The sequence below is a fragment of the Carcharodon carcharias genome, chromosome 26 (genome assembly GCF_017639515.1).
Source record: "Carcharodon carcharias isolate sCarCar2 chromosome 26, sCarCar2.pri, whole genome shotgun sequence".
Taxonomy (NCBI): Eukaryota; Metazoa; Chordata; class Chondrichthyes; order Lamniformes; family Lamnidae; genus Carcharodon; species Carcharodon carcharias.
Window position 1 is genome coordinate 22636121 of NC_054492.1, and position 24473 is coordinate 22660593.

The following is a 24473-nucleotide window of genomic DNA, read 5'->3' on the forward strand; positions in this document are numbered from 1 at the left end:
CAGGAGAAACATTTTCCCAGAATTTACCCTGTCAAGCTCCTTGGGAATTTTACATTTTTCAATGAGATCACCCCTCATTCTTCTAAATTCCAGGGAATATTGGCCTAACCTCCAACTGTCTCCGCCCTCTCATCAGCACCGCATCACCAAGTAACCTTAAAAAGAACTTGAAATTCTCAATAAAATGTTGACCTTTTATCTCATTCACGTGTCAATCTCTTTTCTTGCTGTCATATTGTCTCTGGTCCCTAATCACTCTGAAGGATTACCAACTCTGCCTTTCAAAAATAGATAAGCAGAGATTGGAGGCTAAGCAGATAACTGCGAGTCACAACTGCTGACAAGGTTCTGCAGACCAGGCACGTGTGGAAACCTGTATATCTCCTTCCCATTCCATCATTATAAAACTCATCACTACAGGAAACTGCACGGTGATGAAGCTCTTGGGATGAGAACCATTCCCATCAGTTTAAGAAATTTTCCCTTAACCCCATGAGGTCCTTTCTACAACCTCAGTGAAGATCTGTTTCTTTTTCTGAGTTGGATAAATTCTAAGAGACTGGGTTGCCACCTCTGGTTGGACATACTCTTGAAAGATTAATCACGTGACTTCCCACCTCTGATCATTGCCCCCAAGCTCCCACCATTGGCCACGTGATGTGCCAATCTTCACAGCAACCTGCCTTCACATGGCCAATTAGAAAGTGAGCCGACTCTCCATTATCCGATTGGATGATTCTGGACTGTGAATCAAACAACATTTTCCCATCAGGTTATGGAGTTTGGGTGGGGATAGATGCAGACCCAGCTGGGATGTCCCTCTCCATGTTAAACAACCTCCGACACTCACCCTCATAGGTTACACATAAAGAAAGAAAGATTTACATTTCTTTGGTGTCTTTCACATCCCTAAACACTTTACAATCGATGAAAGACTTGTGTGGTCACTGTTGTAATGTCAGAAATGTGGCAGCCAATTTGCAGGCAGCAAGCTCCCATAAGCAGCAATGTAATAATGACCAAATAATCTGTTTTTGTGATGTTAATTTAAGGTTAAATATTGCCACAGGACACAGAAAGGACTCTCCTGCTCTCCTTTGAATTGTGTCATGGAATGTTTTGCATCCACCTTAGAAAACAGAACTGTTGCTCAATGTCACATCCCAAAATAAGCACCTCCAACAGTGCAGCACTGCCTCAGTTCTGCACTGGGTGTATCAGTCTGGATTTTGTTCTCAAGGCTCTGGAGTGAGATTTAAACCCACAACCTTTTGGCTCAGAAGCAAAAGTATTAGCCACTGAGATGAGGATAAGTTGAATCCAAACAGTGATCAGTTGGTAGAACTGTACACCAGCACAGGTCAGGAAAGGGACTGGGAAAGGAATAACAAACACTGATGCCGAACTGGGACTTGTTCTAAAGGTAAAGGCAAAATACTGCGGATGCTGGAAATCTGAAACAAAAACAGAAAAATACTGGAAAGACTCAGCAGATCTGGCAGCATCTGTGGAGAGAAAGACAGAGTTAATGCTTTGCGTCCGTATGACTGAAGCTCTGAAGAAGAGTCATACGGACTCAAGATGTTAACTCTGTCTTTCTCTCCACAGATGCTGTCAGGCCTGCTGAGTTTTTCCAGCATTTTTTTGTTTTTGTTCGGACCTGCTCTTCTGCTTTCCCAATTTTTTTTTGGCAGTGGATTTAGATCAACATCTGGAGCGAAGAGATGACACCTCAAACATGGCCAGCATTGCTGGGACCTCACAGCCTCACATGTACAAAATATCTAAAAGGACCGTATTGGATGCACTGCCAAGACATAAGTTAATAAGACAGCCCAGTATATTTAGCACAAACAGAATTACCTGGAAAAACTCAGCAGGTCTGGCAGCATCGGCGGAGAAGAAAAGAGTTGACGTTTCGAGTCCTTTTATATTTAGCTCTCTGTTTTGTTGGTAAAAATTGCTTTCTAAAGCATGTGGTTAAGCAGGAGGTCCAAATATTGAGAATGTTAGTTCAACAGCCCTCCCAGATTGTCCTGGAATCGCTGGGAATTAAATACTAATCTCCTGGACTCTGTAGTGAGCAAATCCAGGAGAACCATCACAAAGCCATCAAAAAGAAAGTGTGTCTTATTCACTTTCTTCAAAAACTTTCAGCTATTTGAAGGAAACAGGATAAAAGGCTGTTTGGCCACATTGGGGGTTGGTGGGGGGTGGGGGGGGGGGCGGCTGTTGGAGACAGGAGGTCATTTGATGAACCTTTCAGGAATATGTCCATCCGGAGATGGCAGTCCTAGTTCAGTCAGATGGTGTTTCATGATGCTTCGTACATTGGTCTGGAGGGCACATGCAGAATCAATATCTATGATAAATAAGTTCACCATTTGTTTAGGTCTGCTCATTGTTTAAATATGAGCAACTATGACTGTTTCTTTGCTTTTAAAATAAATAAGGGACAATTTCTGAGGTATGTTGTGTCCTACAGTCCTCTTGATATTCCCTCTGTTTAATAAAGGCTGTAAAGATCTGACAGAGTCTCCCAACACTCTGCCTCCTGGGAAACCATTTCTACATCCTTGGAGATTCAACACTGTATTCACACCATAGAGCAAACTGCACCCTGTGACATCTGGCACTCTGAATCCCAGGAATTCCAGTACTCTGAATCTTGGCAGGTTCAATGATGGCAAAGTTCAGATGGAAAAGTCGCATTTTTATATTCTAATTTATTTTGATTCATCAAAGGAAGCTGTTACCATAACAACGCATCTTTGAGGAAAGATAGGTTTTTCTCATTCAGGCTGCCAATTTTAGGCACATTGATAAATGGTTTTGTTATCTTTCCCTTTGCACAATCACCCATTCTGCATTTATCAGTGAGGCTGACTATTATAAAATTAATGCAAAAAGCCACTTATTGCATTGACAGATAGCAGTGTCCACATTACAACATATCTCCTTCTCACCACATCCCTCAATCCCATCTACCCACCTTCACACTCTTGACAATATTTCCTCTGGGTCTCATACATTTGTAAACACAACAACCAGAGGAAATCTTTCCTCTGTCCAAATCTCTTAATCCCCTCACTCTGTAACCCTGAAACCTACCCCCTGCATCCCTGCCAATAATAAGCCTGAACTAGCGAGAGATGGGGTTTAAACTCTGATGAACTGAATCATGTGCAGGTAAAACCATTTCCTGTTCACTTTGTAATCTAGAAAACCTCAAATTTTCCTCTTGCCCAAAGAAACAAACCCCTCTTTTCCTAAAATTTCAAATCCCAATAATATGGCATCAGTGCAGATTAGTGCCAGCAGCCTTTCATTTTCAAAACTAAGCCATTGGAAAATGTTATTTTCTGCCCTTAGAGGCTGATTAATGAATGTTGTGGAATTATTTTTTAAATTAGCAAAATTACGGGTCAATGAGTGGTGGAAAGGAATGTATTTTATTGGTTGGAATTTGTTAATTAATGAGAGTTTGCCTGTCGTTATTGAGGAGACCCTGCTGTTTGATTTTCCATATGCAGTGACCTTCACTTCAATCCTGCTAACCTTGTGCTTTACCAGCCTTCCTGCCCCAGCTGCTTGAATGTGTGTCAAGTGAAAGAAAGTTCTTGGGTTTTAATCAGATTTATTGAGCCCTGGAGGAAAGCTGGATCACACCGGTAGCTCAGAGCTCAATCAGCTTAACACTGAGAGGGTCCCAGCATGCTCCTCATGTTCCACAGGGACTTTCTGTAGGCAAACAGCAGCCCAAATGGATGACAAGAAGCCAATGAGATCGGCTTTGCTGTTCACAGTGGCAAGTCCACGTGTGTCTCCCACGATGCAACCAGGGCTCCTAGAGTTAGATTATGAGAAGAGATTTCATAAACCAGCCTTGCATTCTCTGGAGTATAGAAGGTAAAGGGGGTATTGATTGAGGAGTTCAGGATTTTGAAAGGAACTGATAGGGTAGATAGATAAAAATAAACGTTTCCCATTGCTGGGAATGTCTAAGACACGAGGACACAACCTTAAAACCAGAGCCAGGCCCTGGAGGAGAGAAGTTAGGAAACATTTCTTCACACAAAGGGTAGTAGAAGCATAGGATCCTTTCCACAAAAAAACAACAGTAGATTCTGGAGCTCAATTTTTTTATGGGATATGAGCTTTGCTTGCAAATCCGGCATTTGTTGCCCATCCCTAGTTGCCCTTGAGAAGGTGGTGGTGAGCTGCCTTCTTGAACCGCTGCAGTCCATGTGGTGTAGGTACACCCACAGTGCCGTCAGGGAGGGAATTCCAGGATTTTGACCCAGCAAGAATGAAGGAACGGTGATATATTTCCAAGTCAGGATGGGGTGTGGCTTGGAGGGGAACTTGTAGGTGGTGGTGTTCCCATGCATCTGGTGTCTTGTTCTAGATGGTAGTGGTCATGGGTTTGGAAGGTGCTGTTGAAGGAGCCTTGGTGAGTTTCGGCAGTGCATCTTGTAGATGGTACACACTGCTGCTACTGTGCGTCAGTGGTGGAGGGAGTGAATTTTTAATAATTAATGGCTTTAATTTTGAGATTGATAGATTTTTACTAGACAAGGGTATAAAGGATATGGAGACAAAACCAGCGAATGGAGTTTAAATACAGATCAGTCGTGATATCACTGAATAGCAGAATGGGCTCAAGGGGCCAAATGGCCTCCTCCTGTTCCTATGTCACACATCAAGCTGATGTAAAGCTACTGAGAATTTTCAGCTTTGTCACTAAGTCAACATCAATCAATTAAGATTAGGTGCGGATTCTATACAGAATCTTGTCCCCTTTACACTAACCCAAACAATGTATCTCAACTCTCCCCTACTGTCAGAAGAGTGTCCCTCCTATACCAACATTCTCCTGCCCACATTGTCCTTTCTCACAGGGACAAATAAAACCCTCTGCAGCACATTCACACTTCAGGAGTTTAAATTGGACTGGGGATTGCAGTGGTTTTCTTCGCTGGGTTAATTGTAAATGCCAATATCCTGGCTCATTCCATCAATCAGCCCCTTTAACATTGGCACATACCGGAATGTTTCAAAATCTAATCCTTTCATTTGATGATCTGCATATTCAATGAAATTGGCAGAATCAGAAACTGAACATCTGACTGGATGCTATATAACCAAAAGCAAAGTTCTGTCACAAGAAACGCATTGGCCATTTTAATGAGATGGTCCTTAATCGAGAAATGTTCCTCCCTCAGTTTTTATGGGTTATTTACTTATTGTGGTATAGCCAATAATTCAAAGTTGTTCCTTTCAATCAAATTTAACTTCAAATATCAGTGGCTTGGTGTTTGGGCCAACTTAGACCTTAATGATAAAAGCAAAAAAACTGCGGATGCTGGAAATCCAAAACAAAAACAGAAACATTGTCTTGCATTCATTAGAACAAACAAGGATGCCAAACCTTGCCAATCAATCAGGACCCTTCTCTCCTGTAGTATAAATTGTTATGATTGTTTGAAATTTTATATTCTTGCATTTGGCCTGATGAGTGCAAGACAAAAAGCTTTGACAACATGTCTCTCTTTTCACCAACATTCAAATTCTGTGCTACCAAATGATAGATCTAAGAGATGAGGGACTCAAAGTGTGTAACATTAAAACACATGAAGTCAGGTATGACCACAGGCCCCTGTTCCTTCCCTGATCTCAAGCTGCAGCCATTTGAAAGGGTTTTTCATCAGTTTACACTATTGCTGTCAGCTCTGGAGCTGTCTTTGATGTGTTTGCCCTGATTCTTTTAATGCTGTAGAGATTATGTCAGATGGGAATGTAAAAATCTTCTGTGTCCAAGAAAGAACAAGGTAAGTGAGGAGATTCCAAATCCCACTGTCTTCAATATCTCATCATTTACATGCCTCCATTTTCATTATTAGTAATTCGGGGATATATTTTTCTCTGGGTGAGTCTAAGTTGGAGGAAGACAATTAATCACCTTCTCCTCCATTGTACTAACTGCTGTAAGCTATGCTCATTGCCTGAAAGGGGGTACAGAAAGACATGAGAACTTCTCATTAAGGGCTTGTTGCCAGCCTGTGCTAAGAAATGATTGTAGTTTTATGCAAAGGGGAATTCAGAACATTAATCAAATCCTGAACTCTGATCTGGATCATTGTCAGTCATATGGAAGAATGGTGGATAGAGTCAGTAGTTTGGAGGTGCGTGAGATGTGGTTGTCACTCTTTAATTAATTCGATTCCCAATGGCAGCTTCAACTTGGCCCAGGAAAAGAAGTTTAGATAAACAAAGGGCACTATTTTTATTGACTATTAGTGGGCAGAAAATCTTTCTCATGTGTTACATTTACATCTCTTCATTAACGTATTTGTAGAAACCTCAATGCCATTGAACCTTACCTGTAAGTGCATGGGTTTAATGTTTATAAAAACAAAAAACTGCGGATGCTAGAAATCCAAAACAAAAACAGAATTACCTGGAAAAACTCAGCAGGTCTGGCAGCATCGGCGGAGAAGAAAAGAGTTGATGTTTCGAGTCCTCATGACCCTTCAACAGAACTAGGTGAATCCAAGGAAAGGGGTGAAATATAAGCTGGTTTAAGGTGTGTGTGTGTGTGTGTGTGTGTGTGTGTGTGTGGGAGGGGCGGGGGGGGGGGGTGGGCGGTTGGGGGGGGGGGGTGTTGGGTGGGGGGGGGAGAGAAGTCGGGGGCGGTGTGGTTGTAGGGACAAGCAAGCAGTGATAGAAGCAGATCATCAAAAGATGTCACGGACAAAAGAACAAAAGAACACATAGGTGTTGAAGTTGGTGATATTATCTAAATGAATGTGCTAATTAAGAATGGATGGTAGGGCACGCAAGGTATAGCCCTAGTGGGAGTGGGGGGAGCATAAAAGATTTAAAAATATTTAAAAATAATGGAAATAGGTGAGAAAAGAAAAATCTATATAATTTATTGGAAAAAACAAAAGGAAGGGAGAAGAAACAGAAAGGGGGTGGGGATGGAGGAGGGAGTTAAAGACCTAAAGTTGTTGAATTCAATATTCAGTCTGGAAGACTGTAAAGTGCCTAGTCGGAAGATGAGGTGCTGTTCCTCCAGTTTGCGTTGGGCTTCACTGGAACAATGCAGCAAGCCAAGGACAGACATGTGGGCAAAAGAGCAGGGTGGAGTGTTAAAATGGCAAGCAACAGGGAGGTTTGGGTCACTCTTGCGGACAGACCACAGGTGTTCTGCAAAGTGGTCGCCCAGTTTATGTTTGGTCTCTTCAGTGTAGAGGAGACCGCATTGGGAGCAACGAATACAGTAGACTAAGTTGGGGGAAATGCAAGTGAAATGCTGCTTCACTTGAAAGGAGTGTTTGGGCCCTTGGACGGTGAGGAGAGAGGAAGTGAAGGGGCAGGTGTTACATCTTTTGCGTGGGCATGGGGAGGTGCCATAGGTGGGGGTTGAGGAGTAGGGGGTGATGAAGGAGTGGACCAGGGTGTTCCGGAGGGAACGATCCCTACGGAATGCCGACAGGGGGGGTGAAGGGTGTGTTTGGTGGTGGTATCATGCTGGAGTTGGCGGAGGATGATCCTTTGAATGCGGAGGCTGGTGGGGTGATAAGTGAAGACAAGGGGGACCCTATCATGTTTCTGGGAGGGAGGAGAAGGCGTGAGGGCGGATGAGCGGGAGATGGGCCGGACACGGTTGAGGGCCCTGTCAACGACCGTGGGTGGAAAACCTCGGTTAAGGAAGAAGGAGGACATATCAGAGGAACTGTTTTTGAAGGTAGCATCATCGGAACAGATGTGATGGAGGTGAAGGAACTGAGAGAATGGGATGGAGTCCTTACAGGAAGTGGGGTGTGAGAAGCTGTAGTTGAGGTAGCTGTGGGAGTCGGTAGGCTTGTAATTGATATTGGTGGACAGTCTATCACCAGAGAGGTCAAGGAAGGGAAGGGAAGTGTCAGAGATGGACCACGTGAAAATGATGGAGGGGTGGAGATTGGAAGCAAAATTAATAAATTTTTCCAAGTCCCGCCGAGAGCATGAAGCGGCACCGAAGTAATCATCGATGTACCAGAGAAAGAGTTGTGGAAGGGGGCCGGAGTAGGACTGGAACTAGGAATGTTCCACATACCCCATAAAGAGACAGGCATAGCTGGGGCCCATGCGGGTACCCATAGCCACACCTTTTATTTGGAGGAAGTGAGAGGAGTTGAAGGAGAAATTGTTCAGTGTGAGAACAAGTTCAGCCAGACGGAGAAGAGTAGTGGTGGATGGGGATTGTTCGGGCCTCTGTTCGAGGAAGAAGCTAAGGGCCCTCAGACCATCCTGGTGGGGGATGGAGGTGTAGAGGGATTGGACGTCCATGGTGAAGAGGAAGCGGTTGGGGCCAGGGAACTGGAAATTGTTGATGTGACGTAAGGTGTCAGAGGAATCATGGATGTAGGTGGGAAGGGACTGGACAAGGGGAGGGAGAAGGGAGTCAAGATAACGAGAAATGAGTTCTGTGGGGCAGGAGCAAGCTGACACGATCGGTCTACCGGGACAATTCTGTTTGTGGATTTTGGGTAGGAGGTAGAAGCGGGCCATCCGAGGTTGGGCGACTATCAGGTTGGAAGCTATGGGAGGAAGATCCCCAGAGGAGATGAGGTCAGTGACAGTCCTGGAAACGATGGCTTGATGTTCAGTGGTGGGGTCATGGTCCAGGGAGAGGTAGGATGAGGTGTCTGCGAGCTTCTTCTAAATTGGAGAGACCAAACGTAAACTGGGCGACCGCTTTGCAGAACACCTGCGGTCTGTCCGCAAGAATGACCCAAACCTCCCTGTTGCTTGCAATTTTAACACTCCACCCTGCTCTTTTGCCCATTTGTCTGTCCTTGGCTTGCTGCATTGTTCCAGTGAAGCCCAATGCAAACTGGAGGAATAGCACCTCATCTTCCGACTAGGCACTTTACAGCCTTCCGGACTGAATATTGAATTCAACAACTTTAGGTCTTTAACTCCCTCCTCCATCCCCACCCCCTTTCTGTTTCTTCCCCCTTCCTTTTGTTTTTTCCAATAAATTATATAGATGTTTCTTTTCCCACCTATTTCCATTATTTTTAAATATCTTAAAATCTTTTATGCTCTCCCCACCCCCACTAGAGCTATACCTTGAGTGCCCTACCATCCATTCTTAATTAGCACATTTGTTTGGATAATGTCACCAACTTCAACACCTATGTGTTCTTTTGTCTGTGACATCTTTTGATGATCCGCTTCTATCACTGCTTGCTTGTCCCTACAAGCACACCACCCCCCTCCACTTGTCTCCCCCCCCCCCCCCCCCACCCCACACACACACCTTAAACCAGCTTATACTTCACCCCTTTCCTTGAATTCACCTAGTTCTGTTGAAGGGTCATGAGGACTCAAAACATCAACTCTTTTCTTCTCTGCCGATGCTGCCAGACCTGCTGAGTTTTTCCAGGTAATTCTGTTTTTGTTTTGGGTTTAATGTTTGTACACTGAGGGCTACAAATTCATGTGCCTTGTTTTTTGGGAGCATGGGCCACACCTCGTTATCTACTGGCACCTGTTCAGATTGAGGGGGGCAGCACATGAATTTGGTGCATCCACCTTATCAACATGATTGTAGTGTCTGGCCGAGTGGGTCATGTGCCGCTTCCCTAATGCTGCTGGCTGCCTCTGTGCTCAGAAGGGAAGCCCTGTAGCATTGGTCACTAACCACGTTGTGCAGCCAGCCAGCTCTTCTTAAAGGCAGGATGTCCCTCTTAAAGGGAAGCTGCATTGAAGAATATTGCTGCAATTTAAATGATGGCATAGTGAATGCCAAGGCAAAGAGAGGCTTCCAGGATGGCAGATGCTGAACTGGAGGCGTTAATGATAGAACTGGGAAAGAGGAGCGATGCCATGGTGGGGGCCAATAGGTCCTTAAAAACCACCTTTCGCATGACATCTCCTACCCACCAATCATCAACCACTCATGCTGCTCAAGGCACCATGTCCCCCATCAGTCACCCAGCAGCACCCCGGCACCCAGGACTCATAAAATCCAGATACTCCATCTCACTCTCTCACACCTACCAATGCTACATCTCTCATATTCACAATTGCTGCCTCCATCTATTCACTATTGCAGGTACATCACACAGACAGTGCTACACAAACAATGCCCTCTCTCTTGTAGGACTTATAACTGCCAGGAGCAGAGCAGAACTGGCAGGGGGTAAGGAAGCCTGCTTCTCCAAAGTCCTATAGAGGAAATGTTCTCTGCATCATGAGGCTGGCTGTGTTAAAGCCTGTGGCATCTAGTGCCAATGAGATCATTGAGGATGATGATATGTTCCTGCCTAATGCCCCTTCTGAACTCCCAGCTCACCCTCATCCCACTGTGTGACATGATGAGCAAGCTGCAGATGATGTGATCATGGATCACTCACTTCCCACCCAACCTTCTTCTGAGTTCCTGCTTTCAAACAGCCAAGAACTGCTGCCTGCCCACGCAAAGTGGTGCTTTGAAGTGGTGCTTTCAACTGACCTTGCAAAAACCTTCAATACTTCATAAGGATGCTTTAACAGTAGCCTGTATACAATATCCACTTGCACGTTCCTGCTACTTGTGTTTGGGCCTACTGGCTGTGTAAAACTCAAGCCTTATCAATAATCATGAGATACTGTGCAGCAGTTTCAAATGGTTTGCTGTTGTACTCCAAGTCGCTCAAAGTGCTTCTAGAACCATTTCCATTTGTAACATCTCTTTTATTTGCAGTGAAGTTTAAGCAGAAGGCTGAAATAATGAACAGTATGGCCAAGGGCAAAGAAAGTTCAAAAGATCAACAAGGAAACAATATGAAAGGTGAGACTCAGAGAATGACAGATTCCCAAGGAATGTGCTAAATTGGGTGGACAACAGAAACATTCTCCCTTTCCTGTCCGAAGCACGAGATTTATTTACAGTCCTGAAACACAGACAGGAACTGACACCTTTCAGAATATCTCATGTGGCTCCCATCAGGAAGCTGGGCAGTTTGACATTGAGTACCTGTGTATATTGTAGTCACATAGCCTCCCAGTGACCAATTGAAACATGAATGATGGCAATGAATCTATACTCAAGCTGAATGCTTGTAGGACTGAGAAAGCAGAATTCTGTTGTCTTGATGCGATTAACATCTTTGGTTCTTTGTCTGGATAATTTGTTCCCCAGAGGCCGTGGGTGCAATTTGTATTTTTGTATATTCCTGTGTATTTAAGATGATTAAAGGATTCACTAGGGTAAAAAGGGAGAAACTATTTCCTATGGTGGAGGGATTTAGAACAAGGGACCAGAACCTTAAAATTAGAGCTAGAAAATACAGAAGTTAAATCAGGGTGCAGTTTTCATACAAACGGTCATGGAAATCAGAAATTCTGTCCCCTTGGTCAATGAAGCTTTCAAGTCCGAGGTCGATAGAGTTTTGTGGGGTAAGGTTATCAAGGGTTAAGAAGTTAAAGGCAAGGTAAATGGAGCTCAGGTTCAGATCAATTATGATCTAATTGAATGGGGATGCAGACTTGAGGGGCTTTTTCTGTTTCTATTTTGTCCTCAGTTTCAAACTCTCCATATTTTTATTTGTGGAAAGCCAAGTGCTTTCCATCAATATTGGAGCGGATAACTAATAGAACAACGGCAGACATGCTGATAAGCAAACAGTGCAGTTCACAGGCTTTCCTTCGCTAGTGCAATGCTGGCTGTATAATTGCTTTCCTTTCCTTTTGATTATTTCCCTTGTTTTGAGGATTCTCTGCACTGCACACAATCCCTGTCAATGGGAATGGACACAGCCAACACTCTCCCAGACTTGCTCAATTATGATTTGTAACCAGCCACACCAAAGTGGTATTTGAAAGTGGCCTTTGAATAACTGCCGTCCAGCTCCATGTAATCCCCACCCATGGTCCAACATCCAGTGGTACAGTAGGGCCATACAAACCTTTGTGGGGAGCCTGTGGGAAGAAAATTGGAGAGGCTTAGAATCCGTTCTTCCTTGAAGCTGTTCTGTTTCTCTTGTTTAACTTAAGTTGTCTTTTATTTAGTTCTTAAGGAAATATCTTAAATAATCATACCTGTCTTTTATTTAGTTCTTAAGGAAATACCTTAAATAATCATACCTGACTTTTATTTAGTTCTTAAGGAAATATCTTAAATAATCATACCTGGAGTTAAATGTAATATATTTTATGACTCCATTGGCTGTCACACTTGTATCTTTGAATACATGGAACCTGTAGGAATGCATCCGTTTCTTGGAATGTCTGCACTTGAATTGTGTTCTCACTTCCTGTTGTGGATGGTAACTGTCAAGTGGATTCAGTCAGTAGTTTCATAAACATTCTTTACTTCTCTGCTCATTCATTTATTCAAAGTTTAAAAGAATAATATTGAGGACTGGGAAACCCAATTGGTTTAAGCACGATCCTTTTACCTCTCTGTCTGGCAATGACAAGTACGCTGTGTGAAATGAATTTGCCAGTTTCGATGCAGCTTTTTCTTGGTGTGTGATCAAGGCTCGAAACTGCATGCATTTTGATGTGGGCTGAGCGAAAGCATAACACAGGCATGTGATGGAGATGGAAACGCCAGTATGGGTATTTGGCAAAGTTCTGAGGCAGAGTAAAGTATATTTTGTTAAGATTGTATGCTCATGAATTTGTGAATGTTTGGGCTGTGGAATTTTAGGCACCAATATCAGCATCAGGTATTCCCAGTTAAGTACAGCACAGGGCAGGAGTGGGGTAGAGCTTCCTCTGCTTTGCCCCAATAATCTTGCACAGCTGCAACCCAGACAGTGCCACCTAATGGCACCATGGTGACATATTCATTCTCCGCACCAGCCATCTCCTGGAGAATTACCACAATTAAAGACAATTGCACTGCGCACACATATGTAGAAGCAAGAGGAGGCCATTCAGCCCCTTGAGTCTGTTCTCTTATTTAATTAGATCATGGCTGACCTGTATCCTTACTCCAACCACCTGCCTTGGCTTCAAATCCTTTAATACCCTAGTCTAACAAAAATCTATCAGTCTCTGATTCAAAGTTATTAATTGAGCTAGAATCTATCGTTTTTTTTGTGGGAGACAGTTCCATGCTTTAACCATCTATTGCATGAATTTTCAGTACTGAATGGTCTATTAATTTTATATTAGTTAAGTGTTTAATTGTATTCAAGTTGTGGGCATTAACTGGGGATTTACTATATAAAGGAGCAGGCTGAAGTTGTGGTGGTTGGTGAACTGGAGATGTATGATATGTAACGTGTGTCTCCGTAAATAAAAACTTGTAAGTTTATAAAAACTTGGCTCCAGATCTATCCTTCATCATTTGCCTTTCTGAAGTAGAACATGGCCTGGTTCTGAGGCCATATCCCCTTAGCCTAGACTCACCCATCAGCAGAAAAAGTTTCTCTATTTACCCTATCAATTCTTTTCAAAATCCTAAAAACCTCAAATCACCCTTTCAATCTTCTGTATTCCAGGGAATACAAACCTAGTTTATGAAATCTCTCTCTATAATCTAACCCTCAGGAACATTTTGCTGAATCTGTGTTGCACTCCATCCAAGATCAATATCTTTTTTAAGGTCTGATATTCAGAATCATGTACAGTATTCCAGATGTGGTTTTACCATGACTTTGATTAGCTGCAGTAAATCTTCCTCCCTTTTATCCCTCTAGTTACAAAGGTTAAAATTCCATTAGCCTTTTAAATTATTTTTTGTACTTAGCTATTACATTTTAGTGATCTGTGTAGACAGACTCCTAAATCTGTTTGGACCTTCACTATTCTTTTCACTGCTTAAATAATACCCATATCTATCCTTTATTTGGTCCATAATGGATGACCTTATGAAATCCATGTGCAACAGTTTCACCTACTCATTAATCCATCAATGTCTCTTTGTAATTTTATGCTCCCATCTACACTAATTACTGTATCATCAATTTTTGTGTCATTGGCAAACTTGATTATAGGTTTCCTTATTGTGCTAAGTAATTAATAAATTGAGTAGCTGAGGCCCCAGCATAGATCCTTTTGGGTCATCACCAGTCACTTCCTTCCAATTCAAGCACATGTTCATTGTTTCTACTTCTTATCTTCCACTTTGCCTAATCAATCTCCTGAGTGGGTCAATAATTTGCCTTCAATTACACATGTTTTAATTTTAGTTTACAGTCTTTTAAATCTTATTGATTGCCTTCTGGAAATCCACATAAACTACATCCATTAACATCCCCCTGTCTGCTATTTTAGTTACCTCCTCAAAAAACTCAATTAGGTTCATTAGACATGACCTTCCCTTTACAAATTCTTGCTGGCTTTCTGTAATCAGCTCAAATTTCTCTTAGTGCTAAGTCACTCTGTCCCTAATTATAGATTTCAATAACATTCCCACAACAGATGTTAGGCAAAAAGGCCTATAATTCCCTGGTTTATCTCTCTCATCTTTTTTAAATAATGGATTTAAAATTGCAATTTTCCAATTTAGAGAGACATTTTTTTAACCGAGGGAGCTCTGGAAGGTTATGGCTAAAGCATCTGTAATATCTCATCTACTTCTTTTCAATCCAGGGGATGGAAACCATCAGGTTCTGGCGATTTGTCACACATTAGCGATTGTTTTTTTTTCTAACACTGTTTTCTTTCTTACATTAGCTTTAGTGAGTTCCAGTCCCTGATTTGTTAAGAGTTTGGCTGGAATGTCAGGTTTGTTATCCTCTGGCTTAACTGTGAAGACTGACAAAATAATTATTCAATGAGTCTATTTCCATATTTTAATTTGCAATATTATTCACATCTGTTTCTAAAGGGCTCACATTACCATTAACTATCCTTATTCTATCAATATAATAGTAAAAACAATGTGTTAATCCTGATATCCCTCAAGTTTATGTTGTATTCCCTTTTTGCCGATCTTTGTGTTCTTATATACATCTCTCCCAGTCCCCAGAATCTACAATATCCTTTGCACTTTTCTATGCTCTTTCCTCTAGTTTTATGTTATCTCTTACCTGGCATCTCTTGCCCCTTGGTCCTGGATGAGGCTAAATTCTTTTTTGAACACCTCTCACTGTTCATCTGTAGTTTTACTGATAATAGTTTTGACCAATTTGCTGCTGTCATCCCATTTGCCTCATACTGTTGAGCAAAAAGTTTCCTTTTTTCAAACCTGATGGTGAACTCAATCATATTATGATAACTAAGTCTGGCTGATTATTCATATGGCCTGCCTTATGTCAGAACCTCAAGTTGCAAGATGAAGAAGGCCATTCGGACCATCCATCTACGGTTCCATCATTGCTGCATCTAATTGTTTCTCAAGTGATTCTGGGTTTTGTCTCCACTGGTTTATCTGGGAGCCCATCTAGCGCGGTACTAGGTTGAGACTCTTCAAACAAATTCCTTGGAAGCTCTCAAAACTGGCAGAGAAGAGAGAGCTAATGGAACCCAAGTCCCAGAGTCAAAAGGCCACTGTGCTAATAGACTGCACAATTCAATCCCTCAGGGAAGAACTTTACTGTAATTCTGTGTTACACTTGGATATGGAACTATGTAATACTGATATAAAGTTGATAAAATGTCCAATTCCCAGCATTGGTCTCTGGACTAGTCTCAATCACTTAGAAGCACTGGAGATGAATTTTTCAGAAAATCTGTTCCCTAATGGAATTTGGGTTTTCTGCTTATAACAGGAGATTATATGGCATAGAGAGGGTAAGGAGTCTTGACATGATTTAGGATGTATCACAACCCATCAGGATAGGCTATTCCTGTCCAACATATGTTTGGGTATGTCAATATGTACTATTGGCCTTCATCTTGGAAAGCAGAAAATTTTACCTAAAATAGAAGTTGAAAATAAAAAGTGTTCTTGAATATTAAAAAATCAAAAGAGGAAGTCTTTGTTACCTATTCTGGGCTGCATGCTTTGAAGAGTGGAGGTGCTCCATTTTGAGATTGTTTAAGGGCTTTTTTTCCAAGTAACCAGTGATGGTGATGTAGTCAGATCCGCAAGCCTATCAACTCAAAGTAGTAACTAAATAATAAAAGTCACATCACTCCCCCTAGAGTGGAGAAATGGCTGTTGGTGATATTTGAGGAGGAATGCTTGTCACTTTGGTTTGATATCCCTCTTGTCATTACACCTCCATTACAATAGTGGACAGGGGAAGACTATATAACAATTTCTAGATTACAATGCCTACTTATTAAGACTGTCAATATGGCTGACTTTAAGTAGACCTTTTAGAGAAAGATTTTAAAACATTTAGTCTTGAGATGGGGGTATCATTGGCAATAATTTCCCATCCCTAGATGCCCTAAGGTGGTGGTGGTGGGCTGTTTTCTTGAGCCCAGCACAGTTTGATACAACTGAGGGGCAGTTAAGAGTCAACTGCATTAGTGGGGATTAAAGTCATTTATAAACCAGACCAGGTGAGGACATCAAGTTTCCTTCTCTAAAGAACATTAGTGAACAGGTTAGATTTTTACAATAATCCAACAGCCTCATGGTCACTTTTACTGGCGCCAGTGTTTCATTTCCAGATATTTTTCAAACTGAATTAAAATTTTAGAGCATGTGATTCCTAATTGTTGCTAGATTTGAGCCAAAATGAAAACGCTGATACTGAAAAAATGTCCCTTTTAATAATGAACATAAAGAGCAAAGCGGGGCAATGAAATCTTGAAAATTTTGGTACTGTTTTGTAGTTGGAGAGACAGAGAAGACAACAACAGGGGAGGAGAAGAAGACAGAGGAGGAGAAGAAGACAGAGGAGGAGAAGAAGACAGAGGAGGAAATGAAGACAGGGGAGGAGAAATCAGATCGCCCCAGTTCAGTGAATGTTGAAGTGACTCCCCCAACTGATCCACCGACCTCACCATCGGCAGAAGGTGCTGAGGATGAAGCTATTCCCACCAAAGACCAAGTAAGTGGGTCCAAAGGATCTACTCTTCTTCCATTTCAACTACTCTACATTATATCTCTATTGAATGAGTGAGGAGGGAGCAGTATTAATGGGACAAAATAATCTCTCTCCAAGGTCTGCATTATGAGGTGATTATACCATTGCAATGATAGGGATTGTTGGTGGGGTGCACGGTTTGGACCAACATTGACACCATCTCAGCGTAATAGCTATGTCAGTGTGATGCCAGAAACCAACTGATATCAGTGCATGTCTTTATTGAGTTAGTTTGCTTTGTTGCTCCTGATTCAGACTTTTACCCTCAGAATTGTGAGAAGCTAGAGGCTAACTGTGGGAAAGAAGCTGTTTATAAAACATTGCTTGGATAAGTTGAATAGGAGATAGATACTTTTTCTAAACATTGTCTTAAGTGGAAACCTGGGAAATATTGAGAATTCAATTTGAAACACAACCTTGTTTTCCAGAGGACAAGATCTTAAGGTTGAGCTCTTTGATGAAAGATGGGGGAGACTGGATGAGGGCAGTGGTATTGATTTGATGTATGTAGACTTTTAGAAGATGTTTAATAAAGTTCCACATAATAGGCTTATTTGCAAAATTGAAACCCAAGGGATTAAAGGGATATGATGCAGAGAGTGGTGATGAGTATTTGCTTTTTAGACTGGAGGGAATTGTACAGTGATGTTTCCCAGAATTTGGCATTGGAGCCAGTGTTCATTTTAATATATATTAATGACTGGACTTGGGTATATAGGGAATAATTTCAATGAGGACATAAAACTTAGAAACATTGTTAACAGCAAGAAGGATAGTAACATACTTCAGGAAGACATAGACAGACTGGTGGTGAACGAAATGTAACAGAGAGAAGTGCAGAGATTGTACTTGACCAACTGGCAGTGTAGTTCCTGTGTGGTGTATTGACTCTTTGGCTGGAATTTTCTGTTGGGGTGGTGCTCCTGCCCCATCATCTTAAAACTCAGGTGAGCCCATTTCTGCGTAACTGGGAAGCCCTGAGATGATTTTACGGCTGTTGAGCTGTTAATTGGCTCAGGTCAAGTCTTCTGCCCTCATTCCCCCTACTCTGAGAGCTGTCAAATAGCCAGCAGCTTTCTAGTCCCAGCAGCACCACTGGGACCAGAGGTCGCTGCTGGAACTGCAGCCAATCCCCAATGAAGAGTACCACCGGAGCTGGATTACAAGGTGAGTGAGGTGGGTGGGCGGGATCACTAGGGCTAGTGTTGCAGGTCTCGGCAAGGTGTGTGAGGGTCGTGATCAGGAGGGCAGTGGGAGAGGAACATATGGGTGGAGAATACCATGTGGGGAGACCTCTGGGCACCGGGAGTCCAAACCGGAGGGATACTTTCGCAACCCGCAACAAGGTCATCAGGGTTCACCTGGAAGTCTCATCATGTAGCACGGACACTCCCACCACTGTTAAAATAGCAGAGGTGGCAGGTAGGTCATGGGCAAGGGCTGCCTTCACCATGCCACCCAATTTTACATCCACTCCCCCTGCACCAGCCTAACAGCCCAATCTCAGGAGGGGCGAAAATTCTGACCCTTTTTCTGAATAAACTGGGTTTGGTTTTATCTGACTACATCCAAGATCTTATTTGAACTTTGAACAATAGAAAGGTGTTGAAGTTCAACCTTTGACACAGGTGGTGCACTGGAGAGAAATGAGCAGATAGATCCTTCCAATACACAAACCTGCTGCACACTCAGTACATTGTACATTCAAAACTCTTCACATTTCTGTTGCCTAACCATAGCTGGACTCACAATTCAGAGCCACCATCAATCAATGTGTAGTAAATATTTTCAATGAATCTTTGCATTTCTGATATTAAATCATTTGATATTAGGAAGCAGGTGATGAGAAAGATGAAGATGATCGAAAAGGTGATGAAAAGGATGGTGGTGATGGTGATTCTGATGGTAGTGATGACGATGATGACAGTGATGACAGCGATGAAGATAGCGATGATGATGAGGACAATGAAGAAGAGGATGAAGAATCCAAAGACGAAGAACCTTTGAGTCTTGAATGGCCAGACACCCGGCGGAAACAGTTCACTTACCTGTGCCTGCTTCCCATTGTGTTTCCACTCTGGCTAACAGTGCCTGATGTCCGAAACACAGTAAGTGAGAAAGGATTGTGTGGAAAATTAATCATTAGTGACAGAGCAATCAACGTGTTTAACATCAGAAACCACACGTTAGGAAGGATATGAAAGTTCTTGAGAAGATGCAAAGGACACTTACCAGAATGGTTCCAGGGATGAGGGAATTTAGCTACAAGGTTAGGTTGGAGAAGTTGGGGTTAGTCCCCTTTGAGCAAAGTAGATTAAGGGGAGATTTGATAAAGGCGTACAAGATTGTGATAGGTTTGAATAAGGTCGATAAACAAAAGCTGTTCTCATTAGCTGTTGGTACAATGACTGGGGGTGGGGTGGGGGTGGGACACACAGATTTAAGGTTTTAGGCAAGAAATACAAGGGGGAGATAAGGAAGAGCTTAATTTTAAATGCAGCATATGGTAATGCCCTGGATCTCACAGCTAACGAGGGTGGTGGAAGTGGAAGCAATCAATGATTTCAAAAGGAAATTGGATAGGCACTTGAGGGAAATAAATTTGCAGCACTGTGGGTATAGAGTGGGACTGACTATATTGCTCTACAGAGCCAGCATGGACTTGATGGGCTGAATCACTTCTTGCACCATTATGACTCTAAAAATCCCAAATTATATTAAATCATCCCAGTTTGAAAGGCTACATTCCCCTAAGATTGTGGAGGATAGAATACCTGTGATATATATTATGTTACTTTTCAACAGGCTTCAAAGAAATACTTTATTGGAAGCTTTCTTGGATCTATTTTATGGATTGGCGCTTTTTCATACTTGATGGTGTGGTGGGCTCACCAGGTAGGTGCAGTGTTACTGAAAAATTACTTTTCCCACACAATATCAATTTATGGATGTTGAGCAACTGCTGGAACCCCTATGACTTGGCTTTAAGTATACAACGGAGTAGAACAAATCCTACATTACTGTGGAAAAGGATTCCTATAATCTGTAGTTTAATATCTATTTTGCTCTCCACCTATTGAATTATTGAGTAGTTCAACACGACAAAACTGACTCAACATAATGAGCAGAAATATATTTTGCACAAATCGAATTATATTTTAAAATGCTTCAGTCATGATTTATTACTACTGCAACATTTTTTTTGTATTCTTTGTTGGGGTGTGGGCATCACTGGCAAGGCCAGCATTTGTTGCCCATCCCTAATTGCTTTTGAACTGAGTGGCTTACTAGGCCTGTGGATCTGGAGTCACATGTAGGCCAGGCCAAGTAAGGATGTCAGATTTCCTTTCCAGATTAGTGAACCAGATGGGTTTTTACAACAATCACTGATAGTTTCATGGCACCATTTCTGATTCCAGCTTTCCACTCTAGACTTTATTAATTGAGTGGTGGGATTTGAACCCATGTCCCCAGAGTATTAGCCTGGGCCTCTGGATTACATTACCATTAAACCACCATCTCCCCATAGTATTTAGTATTACCCAAGTAACTATCAAACATTTATATTTCATTATAGCATTTGTATCTAAATCTTCTGCTTGGATTATGAATTTCATACATGAGAAATCTGGAAAAGTATTGGGTTCACCAAAATTCCGTCCAACTGAATGAGAGAAATGGCTTCATTTCTTATATTCCATCCACTGGGAGGCAGTTTCTCCCATAAGCAGACTTTGCAACAATTGTTTTGATATGAATAGATGAGAAGTGCTTCAGTTCTATGGAATCCCTTTTTAAAATTTTCTTCCCATCCTTGCTCGAAGGCATTGACTCTTTCTGGAGTACAGTTCCCGAGGCAGTGACTCTCCCTTGATGGTGCAGGACATATGATCAGTGGGTCCCAGCAGCTCTCTGGTACTCTGTTTAAGTAGCTGTGATTCTATTGCAAGCCTAGACATTAAGTGTCACAGACTATTTGACAGTGGAGGGCTGAATCTCTTTCTGCTCTTACTCAATGTCATTGTGTAGCTGCCTTTTCCAGTAGGAATCACTGGAGAAGGAACCTTGGCTGACATGTCTCAACCAATCCCAGTGACACTGAGGCCAACTTTAGTGTCCCATCTCTGTCCAGCTGAGTCAAACTGGGGCCTTCAGGTCTGTATAACTTGCTACAGTAGGTACTGCATTTACACTGTAAGCTGAAATCCTCCATTGGGATCATAAATCCTTTTCACTCCAGAGTTAAGAGTATGAAGACTGGTGAGATTCTGTGATCTTGTGTCTCTCCTGGTCCAGTAGAAGCTCAGGGATTCTACAGCTATTTCCTTTTTACCCAGGTTGGTGAGACGATTGGTATTTCCGAAGAGATAATGGGTTTAACCATCCTTGCTGCGGGCACCTCAATCCCTGACCTCATCACTAGTGTTATTGTCGCTCGCAAAGGACTGGGGGACATGGCAGTGTCCAGTTCAGTGGGAAGCAACATCTTTGACATCACAGTTGGGCAAGTATCATCCTCAGTCTGTTGAGATAATGTGGTGAGTTTTTGCAGGGTGGGAAGGGGAGGGGTTCCATTTACATCATATTTTGTCGTTTCTGCAGCTTTTCCACTAAAGATACAAAGGACAAGCTAAAGACTACCTCACCTGTGTGATTAGCACCTCTCCTCCCCTCTGCTTCTATTTTAGCATGTAACTCTTCCAAGTTTACTACAACTCGTCAGCCATGGCTCACTCTTGCCTCTGAATCAGAAGGCTGTAGTTCAAGTTTCACTCCTGAGACTTGATCATAAACTTCCATAACACCCCAGTGCAGTACTGAGCAAGTGCTGCACCCTCTGAGGTGCTGTCTTTTGAATAAGATGTTAAACTAAGGCCCCATCTTTTATCTCAGGTGGATAGAAAAAGTCCCAAGGCTCTAAGAAGAATGGGGGCATTCTCCCTGTTGTCCTAAGTCCAACATTTATCCCTCAAAAGTCATCACTAAAACAAATTTAATGGCAATTATTACACTGCTGCTTGTGGGATCTTGTGGTGCAGAAATTAACTTTGTTTTTTCCTACAATAGTGACCACACCTCAAAAGTCTTTCATTGACTATAAAGTGTTTTAAGACATCCTTAGCTCTTGAAAGGTTGTTTTTTAATGTATATGCAAGTTCCTTTTTTGATTGTATCCTAAATATAGATCCACTGCATCACTTTACCCAGACAAACTACTCTTGACCCACACCAAGGAAAGAAAGGATTGGAGCATTTAACAGTCACTCCTAATTCCTCTATTAATGCTTGCTGTTTGTTCCAGCTCTTTGTAAGAATCAATGATTTTAACAGGTTGAAAAGGGCCTTTTATCTTGGTACAGTTCATCTGATTGAAAACTTGACGATGTACTGACATTGCAGATTGTGAAGGTTACAGTGCCTCAGAGAAGGTTTGAATGGGACAGTAAGATATTTCACACCAATTAAAAAGCCAGCAGTTTGCTTCTCAAATCCCGACTGTATGGAAAACATTCAGGGCAGCACATGATTCTGGTGCTGTAGATGTGTGCACAGTGTTGAGTGCAGTCAGAGGTGTGCTGACTGCTAATCACACAAGTGGATGGCAGTAAGTCCTGCTTCAACAGATGTGTTCAGTGGTTTGCAGGTTTCACAATCAGATCAGCTCTTGATCCTGGCTTCACAGAATTGCTTGCAGTGTTATCAGCTTAAACACCTGCCTTGAAAGTGTCAATTACAACATGAAGCTGATACCAGGGCCAGATTGCCACAGTCACCTCAGAGTCAGGGGTTATTGGCTGAAGCCCCTCTCCAGGTCATCAGCTCATTAACTAGTTACTGTGAGATGAATTCTGAGCACCATGGTGTAGGGGTTTGGTGGTTGGTGAATGTCAGACTCCAGCAGCGAAGGAAAGGCTGCCGGGGAAGCAGTATCATGTAAAAACAACACTTACAACACAAAGTTCCCCTTCACTGGAGGCCAACCAGATGCATGGGTGCAAAATACAGGGTTTCTTTTAGTATAGGGAAAAGGGCATACAATTTAAAAACTTTTAGTTGTGAAGTCACTGATGGAAGGTGTGGAGTTTCAGCTGCAACTACGCTCTCTGCAGTTGTGCCCTGGATGTACCAGGGTGTACACCTGATACTCAGCCTGGAGCAGGCACAGCCAATGGGTGAAAATTGAAAAAAAAAAACAATAAAAATGGTTGACTTCAATGTGAACACTGTCAACTAAACAAATCATTACATATATGTACAATAGCACTGTATTTAATTCCTTCTCAAAGCAGCATTGACTTGATCACATAACAATTTGGAATTTTATAGCACCTTTAACATAGTAAAATAGTAACATATCCCAAGGCCCTTCACTGTGTGTGTGTGTGTGAGTCTGTACTTGGACTTGAGTTTGCTTTGGCTTGAACTTGGTCAGTGAGTTACCAACCCCTCACACCACTGCTGCCGGACACCTCATTCCTTGTCTCCAGCCAAGTTCACCATGCAAGCATTTCAAAGCATGAAATAATGCTGGTAGCCTCAATGAACAGCCCAACTGCTCACTCACTGGTTGTAACACTCACTATTACCATCCACACAACCTGTCTGTCTCACACACAATCACATATGCTAATTTTTTAACCTTCTTTGGGGTTCTTTTTCTTCTGTATGATAGGCTTCCAGTGCCCTGGTTATTGTACGCTACCTTTAACAGATTCCATCCAGTTCCAGTCAGCAGTAATGGCCTGTTCTGTGCCATTGTACTACTCTTCCTGATGCTGCTGTTCGTGATCATCTCCATTGGCTTCTCCAAGTGGAAGATGAACAAATTATTGGGCTTCACCATGTTTTGCCTCTACTTTGCGTTTTTAATAATCAGCGTAATGTTGGAGGACAGGATCATAGTATGTCCAGTGTCCATATGAACTCTGAATTTCTACGCTTGACCTATCGGCGGACACTCCGAAGATTGCAACTTTAAATTACAGTAAAACAACCAGAATAAAGGCTGATTGAAACATTATAAACTATCAGCCCATCCATACCAACAATGTCATAATTGCTGTTGATTTTATTAATATATTCCCACCAAATTGATGAATGTTTACAGTAAATGTGAAAATTACTGGTGACAAATGGATTCAGACTTGATGGGAAAAGGTAACATTAGTTAAATAGGCCCTATTATCTTGTATTAAAGGTGTGGCAGAGCAGGTGAATCCAGTTTTCAAACATGGATATGATTAATGCTGAAAAATCCATAATCACATCATAACACCAATGTATATTTCACTACTTGATGTTTATGTGCCAATAATAGAGGCATGGAACCAGAAGAAGCCATTCTGGCCATAAAAAAACATACCTTCAGACAGACCATGTGAATTCTTCCCACCTGAATTAAAGACCATTAAAAAAGTTCTAAAAACTGTTGTTGAAAAAGTTGAAGACATGATGCTCAGCCAATGCTCTTCCTTGAGCTGAAGTCGACTAGGAAAT

General features: G+C 42.1%; 1 protein-coding gene across 1 annotated transcript in view; it reads left to right on the forward strand.

Annotated features, from left to right (window-relative positions):
* slc24a1 (solute carrier family 24 member 1) overlaps positions 1 to 23899 on the forward strand; it is a 36264-nt gene extending 12365 nt beyond the window's left edge. Inside the window, exons 5-10 of the mRNA XM_041174891.1 lie at positions 10742 to 10828; positions 16822 to 16905; positions 18816 to 19084; positions 19782 to 19871; positions 21314 to 21480; positions 23650 to 23899. Coding sequence (XP_041030825.1) covers positions 10742 to 10828; positions 16822 to 16905; positions 18816 to 19084; positions 19782 to 19871; positions 21314 to 21480; positions 23650 to 23899 — 947 coding nt within the window. The remainder of the gene's footprint in view (positions 1 to 10741; positions 10829 to 16821; positions 16906 to 18815; positions 19085 to 19781; positions 19872 to 21313; positions 21481 to 23649) is intronic.
* The last annotated feature ends 574 nt before the right edge of the window (positions 23900 to 24473 follow it).